At 42.7% G+C, this 9015-nt stretch overlaps 1 protein-coding gene across 6 annotated transcripts in view; it reads left to right on the forward strand.

Annotated features, from left to right (window-relative positions):
- Window positions 1-9015, forward strand: part of als2b (alsin Rho guanine nucleotide exchange factor ALS2 b) — a 123708-nt gene that overhangs the window by 44045 nt on the left and 70648 nt on the right. For all 6 annotated transcript variants that reach the window (XM_043693128.1, XM_043693127.1, XM_043693130.1 and 3 more), the window contains one exon: window positions 7700-7885. In XM_043693128.1, coding sequence (XP_043549063.1) covers window positions 7700-7885 — 186 coding nt within the window. The remainder of the gene's footprint in view (window positions 1-7699; window positions 7886-9015) is intronic.

Here is a 9015-nt window from a genome sequence, read left to right on the forward strand (position 1 = left end):
TGTGGCTTCTGCACCTTTCCAAAATCTGTTTCCCAATCTGTTTCTCCACATCTCCGCTGCTATTGGGGGTTCTATAGTAAACTCCCAACAAGGTGACTGCACCTTTCCTATTTCTGACTTCAGCCCATACTACCTCCAAAGGCAGATCCCCCTCGAACTGCCTTTCTGCAGCCGTTATACCATTTCTAATTAGCAACGCCACCCCTCCTGCTTTTTTATCACCCTCCCTAATCTTACTGAAACATCTGTAACCAGGAACCTCCAACAACCATTCCTGTCCCTCTTCTATCCACGTTTCCGTGATGGCCACAACATCGTAGTCCCAGGTACCGATCCATGCCTTAAGTTCACCCACTTTATTTCTGATACTCCTTGCGTTGAAGTATACGCACTTGAACCCATCTCTGTGTCCGCAAGTAGTCCCTTCTTCACAGCCTCCCTACATTCTTGGACATCCTGACAAACAGCTAGCCTACTTGCTGGACTACAAGTCCGGATCCCATCCCCCAGCCAAATTAGTTTAAACCCCCCTAGCAATATCTCAAGAGGGTTGGAATATAAAAGCACCGTTGTGCTACTGAGACTTTATAAAATTCTGGTTAGGCCCCATTTGGACTACTGTGTCCAGTTTTAGTCCCCACACCTCAGGAAAGACATACTGGCACTGGAGCGTGTCCAGCGGAGATTCACACGGATGATCCCTGGAATGGTAGGTCTAACATACGAGGAATGGCTGAGGATCCTGGGATTGTATTCATTGGAGTTTAGAAGATTAAGGGGAGATCTAATAGAAACTTACAAGATAATGCATGGCTTGGAAAGGGTGGACGCTAGGAAATTGTTTCTGTTAGGCGAGGAAACTAGGACCCATGGACACAGCCTTAGAATTAGAGGGGATAAATTCAGAACAGAAATGCGGAGACATTTCTTCAGCCAGAGAGTGGTGGGCCTGTGGAATTCATTGCCACGGAGTGCAGTGGAGGCCGAGACGCTAAATGTCTTCAAGGCAGAGATTAATAAATTCTTGATGTCACAAGGAATTAAGGGCTACGGGGAGAATGCGGGTAAGTGGAGTTGAAATGCCCATCAGCCATGATTGAATGGCGGAGTGGACTCAATGAGCTGAATGGCCTTACTTCCATTCCTATGTCTTATGGTCTTATGGTCTTAAGCATCCACTCCCTCCACACTGAAATTCAGTAGCAACAGCAGCAGCAGCAATGTGTACAATCTACAAGATGCATTGCAGTAGTTCACCAAAGATCCTTAAACAGAAACTACCAAATCCATGACCACTTCCATTTAGAAGGGCAAGGGCACCAGATTTATGGGACACCACCACATTCGAGTTTCCCTTCAACTATTCCCTACCCTGACTTGAAATATATTGCCGTTCCTTTGCTGTAGCTGGGTCAAAATCCTAGAATTCCTCCCTAATGGCATTGTAGATCAACTAACAGCATATGGACTGCAGCAGTTCAAGAAGGCAGCTCACCACCACCTTCTCAAACACAACTAGGGACGCGCAAAAATCATGGCCTGCCAGCAATGCCCACGTCCCATGTGTGAATAAAAAAAAGGGGACATGGACATTAGAAAGTGGCATATTTTTTGATGCTGTAGGTTGGTCTAGGAAGTGATAGGCTCACACCAATAAATATCCAGGGATACTATTTATCCCATCAGACTGCAGGTAGTCAGTCAGTACTGTTGACCCATTTGCTATCAAATCCACCTGTCTGAGTGACAATCTGAGGGGATTGTGGACTAGCTGCAAGGTTTTTTCAGTCTTTACTGCTTTGTTTTCAATAATGCACCTTACATCAGTTGATCTATTGCTAAAACTCCATTTCAGAGGTCTTGACATAGCTCTGGAGTCATGCATAAGCCATACTGGGTAAGGTTGGTACATTTTCTCCACTAAAAAGAATGTTTGGGAAGCAGATGGGTTTTATAAAAATGTCAGTACTGGTCACTTACCAATGTTGTGTATTATAGTTAGAGTATGTTATGTTGGAACAGTGTTCCTTTAAGGGTGAGTCATCAGTCAGTTGGATAGGCTTGCTCAGATTTGTTTCAGGTTCTTACAGAGTGCACACTTTCAGAATAAAGATTCCTTTTTGGGCTGCAGCGAATGACAAGTTAATATGTTCTTTATTTCTTACTGGAGGCTAGTAACTGCCCAGCACAGAATAATGTTGTTATGACACGGGGTAAATCCCTCTGCTAATTTAAAACGGCGCGGTGAATTGGCTATGCTAAATTGCCTGTAGTGTTAGGTACATTAGTCAGAGGGCAATGGGTCTGTGTGGGTTGCTCTTCAGAGGGTCGGTGTGGACTTGTTGGGCTGAAGGGCCTGTTTCCACACTGCAGGGAATCTAATCTAAATCTAATTTGAAACAGCCACACAGAAAATATTCACATAGTGTTGTAATCTGTTAAAATTTGAGAGGCAAAGACTTATCCCAGAAGTCACTATTTAAAGTAAAAATTAACAACGTTATTCTTGAAGTCCAACAGAATATTAAAACCAACAACTATTTATAACTCCTTTCTGTTAAACCAATCTTTTACCTCCCACTCTACAATACTAGTCTGATAAAAAAACTCAACTTTCAAAACCAGTCAGCTGTTGAATCTTCTCTTTGTATCTTCCTCTGTAGATTTTCCTCATCGTCTTTTCGATGTTCTGCTGCGCAAACTTCTTATAGCTCAGAGAGCTGTTCTGTTGGCAGTCAGTACTTGTTGGTGGCTTGGCAGTTCTCCCTCAACTGTTCAAAAATGTCTGACTCTATACCCCAAAACATCGGATCGTTTCATTGGTTTTAATATTATCAAAATACTAAATTCAAACTCGATTGGATTTTGCTAACTTGGGGCATAATTTAAACTGATTGGCCAAATTTTAATTTGCTTTTGTCTCATGGTAACACAGCTGTTTCGACCAAATGTTATATTGTTACCTTGTTCAGAACCTGCTGTGTCAGGTAGGCCTTGCTAACTTTTCAACTCTCTTAAAGGTACAGGACCTCTATACCTTCATAACAATAACCAGTACATCTGATTTCCAGATATTTTTAAAATCACAAATTAAATTTGATTTCATACTTTCTGAATTATGAGCTACATGATAAATCATGATTGATGGTTAAATACTGGCCAGGACAAGAGGAAGCCTTCCCTACTTTTCTTCAACATCATGGTATGGGAAGTTTTACATTTACCCACACTGGGCATCAGGTTAATATTGCATCTGAAAGATGGCATCTGTGAAAGTACAGCAGCGAAGTGTCATCCAAGAACATGGACTAAAGTCTCTATAAAGGAGCCTGTACCTACAACTTTTAGACTCAGTGGTGAAAGAGTTCCCGAGTCAGATGGAATTAACGTGAATGAAGGAATGAAGCATACTCCTAGTGTTGCGATGCTGTGGAAGTGGGTTCAAGTCTCATCTGCACCAGAGGTGTCTTGGCATCATAGAGATAGAAACAGACCCTTTGATCCAACTTGTCCATGCCAACCAGATATCCTAACTAAACAAGTCCCATTTGCCAGCACTTGGCCCATACTCTCTAAACCCTTCCTATTCAAATATCCATCCAGGCGCCTTTTAAATGCTGTAATTGTACCAGTCTCCGCCACTTCTTCTGGCAGCTCATTCCATACATGCATCACCCTCTGTGCGAAAAAGTTGACCCTTAGGTCCCTTGTATATCTTTCCACTCTCACCTCAACCTATGCCCTCGAGTTCTGGACTCCCCCACATCAGGGAAAAGACCTTGTCTATTTATCCTATCCATGCCCCTCATCATTTTATAAACCTCAATAAGGTCACCCCTTAACCTCCGACACTCCAGGGAAAACAGCCCCATCCTATTCAGCCTCTCCTTATAGCTCAAATCTTCCAACCTTAGCAACATCGTCGTAAACCTTTTCTGAACCCTTTCAAGTTTCACAACATCCTTGCGATAGGAAGGAGACCAGAATTGCACACAATATTCCAAAAGTGGCCTAACCAATGTCCTGTGCAGCTGCAACATGACCTCTCAACTCTTATACTCAATACTCTGACCAATAAAGGAAAGCATACCAAATGCCTTCTTCACTATTCTACCTACCTGCGACTCCACTATCAAGGAACTATGAACCTGCACTTCAAGGTCTCTTTGTTCAGCAACACTCCTCGGGACCTTACGATTAAGTGTATAAGTCCTGCTCTTATTTGCTTTTCCAAAATGCAGCACCTCACATTTAGAATAGGATGATCAAAAATATCCAGTCCTATTGTCAACTGTCAAAATCTGAAATAAGCATTCCATGGTTTTAACCACCCATAAATGCTGAATGATGGAGACCAATGCAGTCCCTCACTTACTCCCAGTTGTCCATCACCTTCACCCTTGTTGATTTGCACTGGTTTCCTGTCTCCAGACAGATGGTATTAAAAATATTTGTGCTAATCCACTAATTTTGATGGCCTTACTCACCTGAACACTGAATCTTTTCTAGCAGTTTCAGATTCTTTTTTCTGTATCCCTTACTTCTACACTCTCCCTTCATTGATGGGACATTCAATTATCTTGATCCTACAATCAGCAACTCCCCTACCCCAGTCACTCGACTTCTGCATCTCCCACCTCAACTTTCTACTTGTCACTCCCCAAACTTTTGGTCACTTTTCCCAAAACAGGCATGTAGGTTTGGCACTTGACCTCGTTCTGTGAGCAGTTGTCACTACTGACCAGCACGTTATTGAAGGTTGCTCCTCTTGAGTTTGGTTTGCTGCTGCTGACTTCTGTTAGTGTGGGATCTACAGGCGGACCTTGATCTGGTATATGTTCCAACCTCAACTGATCATAATCCAGGACAAGCCAAATCCCAAAATGAAGCCTATTTTGATTGAAAAAGATAGAACTAAAAAAAATGAATTCAAAAATAAACACAAAATCGATTTTAAAAAATGACAACCATGATAGTCACTGAATAAGAAGCTGCTAATGTACGTTTTACTAAAGAATAAAACATATTTTACACAAAAGAAAAATAAGCTATTTCACACCATAGAAGAGCTATTTGAAACAATCATAGAGTCAGAGTATCATACAACACAGAAGAGGTGCTTCTGCCCATCAAGTTTGTGCTGACCGATCTACACTAACCTCACTATCCAACATTCAGCCCCGATCCTTGAACGCTATGAAATTCAAGTGCTCATCCATGTACTTTAAAGATTGTGAAGTTTCCCATCTTTACAGCCCTCCCAAGTTTCCAGATTCCCATTGCCCTCTGGATGAAAAAAATTCCCTCAATTCCCTCTAAACCTCCTCCCTTCCACCCTAAAATTATGTGTCTTCATGCTTGATCTTTCAACTAAGGGGAACAGCTACTTCCTATCTACCTTGTCCATGCCCTTCAATCAGGTCACCCTCAGCCTTCTCTGCTTTAAAGAAGACAACCCAAAGTTATCCAGCCTTCCTTTAGTCTGAAATACTCCAACTCAGGCAATCTCCTGGTGCATCCCTCCTGTTCAATCACATCTTTTCATTAACCAAAACTGCTCACAGTACTGGGACCTCTTCCCTTCTCACTCCAGGAATTTCTTCCCTTGTCCCCTCTCTGCCTGCCTCCACCATCCCCTCACCCCACCACTGAACCCTGTTCAAAATCACAGTGCATGCACAGTACTGCACTTGTGCATTTAGAGTCATAGATTCACACAGCATAGAAACAGACCTTTCGGTCCAACTAGTACAAGCCAACCATGTTCCCAAATTAAACTAGTCCCTCTTGCCTGTGTTTAGTCCATTTCTGTCCAAACCTTTCCTTTTTATCTACTTATCCAAATATCTTTTAAACATTGAAACTGTATCTGTATCACCATGTCCTCTACAGTTCATTCCACACACTAACTACTCCCTGTGTAAAAAGGTTGCCCCTCCTGTCCTTTTTAAAATCTTTCTCCTCTCACCTTAAAAAATATGCCCTCAATTTTAAACTCGCCCACCTTCAGGAAAAGACCTTAGCTATTCACCTTATTTGGGCCTTTCATGATATAATAGACTTTTATAAGGTTACCCTTCAACCTCCTGCACTCCAATGAAAGAAGTCCCATTCTATCGGTATAACTCAAAGCCTCCTTTCCTAGCGACTTCCTGGTAAATCTTTTCTGAGCCCTCTCCAGTTTAATAATATCCTTCCTACAACTTCTGGTCAAGACGGTGGCAGAGTAGGACACTCCAATCAAAGTTCATTCGGTCTCCTCTTTTGTTCCTTCCCCGCCCCCTCCAACTTAGTCCCTCAGTGGGTCTCAGCTGGTGTTCCCGCACAGTGTGGTAGGTCCCAGCCTGGTCTCTTGGCAGCTTATGGCATCTCTCAGCCTGGTCTCTTCACAATTTGTGCTGCATGACACAATATGTAAAGTTTACGTGGTGACGTATTGTGTGTGGGACTGTGCACATGCGTGTTCCTGAATGAGCACGCAGTCAGCAAACAGTCCATGTCAGAAGTAAAGATTCAACCTTTTTACCCTCAACAACAACCTCACAGATACTCAAACCTCAGTGAAGCGTCATCCTGTGTCCACTTCACATTTCCTTGTTCAGTTGACATACCTGTTATAAGTTTCTCGCTTCTAAATACTTCCAGAGCAAACTTGGATTTTCTATACCCTCAACTTCCAACAATTTTCTAATTCTGGATATTTTTCTCTGAAGCCACTTGGCATTCCTTCTCCTTTGTTCTCCCTCTAAACACTGAACTGTTCACCTCAAGCTGTACTCCAAGGTTATAAAACCCCTCATTCAAAATGCCTGCATCAATAAACTTGAAGCAGGACAGCACCAATCTCAAATCTAAAATGAAACTAACACCAGACCTCCCTTCTTAATGTACACAACATAGAAATACAAATCAAATTTCAGGCTTTGCATTATAATCCAAATTTCCAAGTAGTTGTAACAAGATATTCATGAAACTTCATCTCTTTGACGAGATGCCTCATGCTGTGAGGCAGCAGTGCTAACCACTGTGCCACCGTGGGTCTGCATGGGTTTCCTCCGGGTGCTCCGGTTTCCTCCCACAGTCCAAAGATGTGCAGGTCAGGTGAATTGGCCATGCTAAATTGCCCCTAGTGTTAGTAAGGGGTACATGTAGGGGTATGGGTGGGTTGCGCTTCGGCGGGGCGGTGTGGACTTGTTGGGCCGAAGGGCCTGTTTCCACACTGTAAGTAATCTAATCTAATCTAAAATACTTGATAGTTAACGAGAAGCTGCTTTCCTAATGATATAGTTTATTGTGAGTTAGGTACAAGTTATATTGATATGATAGATATTACAAAAACTTATGAGGAGGAACTGGACAGTAGGTCTTACTCTTCAGAGATTCTCAGCTATTCTCCCAACAAGCCTGTATAACATCATAATGGGTGGTGCTTAAAGCCCTCCAGTATTAATCCTTTCAGACTTTTACACAAAAGCTGGTTTTCTCTACTATCTTTCATCTTGAGATGTCTTCCTAGGTTAAAGTGCTTTATATTAGGAGCAGTTGTCCATGTAACTACACACCTGTAAGTATCAGTGCTTAGAGGAGAGGAGAAAAACATTGAATTACATTTAAAGAGACTAGGCTACTGTTGAACATTGATGTAGAATTTAGCCATTATGAAAACAAATAAACTGACTCAAATATTTTCCTCATGCAGTTTCCAGAGGGTGTCCGTGTGTGGGATATAGCAGCAGGACAAGAACATTCCCTTTTTTTGACCGATGGTGAATCCTTCCAGTCCAATGTCTATTACAGTGGACAACAAGTGTCGCAAGAGACCAGGACCACTGAATGTGGTCACTCATGCACCCAGAAACCAATGCTTCTAGCAGACTGTAGTAAGGCAAGTGAAATTTAACATTTGTTATTATTCAATTGGGTATATATGATGAACCTGGACAATTACAGTTGGTTCTGGTTCTTATAACACGGGATCGTATGGGAACTGAACTATCGCGTTATATCAGAACAGACTGTACTCAAGGGAAATCACACCACTAGAACATTTAAAATGGATTTTTAATGGATTGTAATGATCTGCCAAGAAAAGTGATAACGCAAGAATAGGAAAAATACAAAATACAATTGGCTCTTAGCCAGGATGTTGTGTTGATTTGGACAAGAGGGTGGTTAGCTTGTGGAACGAGCTTCCTTAATACGTAATGAATGCAGGCATAGTTACAATGTTTAAAAGACACTTAGGTACATGCATGAATAAGAAAGGTATGGAGAGATATGGGCCAGGAACAGGCAGGTGGGACTAGTTTCATTTGGGATTTTGTTTGGCATGGATTGGTTGGACTGAAGGGTCTGTTTCTGTGCTGTGTGACTCAGTGATTTATAAATTAAGAATAATTGGATTGGATGGTTATCTAGGATAGAGGAAGATATCAGAAAGGAGTGAGCTGCAGGGCAAACTAAGGCTCACTTACAGCGCATGTGCATAAATGCAAACAAATGGGGGATCCAAGATGGCGGCGACCCAGCAAGTCTGAGTCTACAGTGCTCCTCCCAAGACTTGGGCAAAGTGGGCCACCCACCCCCACCACACTCACCAAATCATTTAAAATAGCTGTTTAATTTAATTAGTTGCTTAGTATTAAATTTAAACAATCTAATTTTTAGTAAAAATGACTAAAGGGAAGGGAGCCCGTAGCTCTCAGCAAGCAGGAACCCCTCCCCCACCCTCTCCAGCTGCAGCAGAGGCGGCCACAGCCGCCCCGGGGGACTTATCTACGGTGGCGAGCCTCGTGGAAATCATCTCCAAACTGGATGCAAAGATCGACGCTTTTATTGAAGAATCCCGAAGTCGATGGGACTCACTCTCGGCCGCGCTGCAAAAGCACGACCGAGACATTAAAGAAATCGGGTGCCGAGTCGGAGAGGCGGAGCTAAAGGCCGTGACCTCCGAAACCACAGCGCAATCGGCCGTGGATCAGGTCCGGACTCTCGAACAGCGAGTCCGGACCTTAG

Source organism: Chiloscyllium plagiosum, chromosome 7 (assembly GCF_004010195.1).
Source record: "Chiloscyllium plagiosum isolate BGI_BamShark_2017 chromosome 7, ASM401019v2, whole genome shotgun sequence".
Lineage (NCBI taxonomy): Eukaryota > Metazoa > Chordata > Chondrichthyes > Orectolobiformes > Hemiscylliidae > Chiloscyllium > Chiloscyllium plagiosum.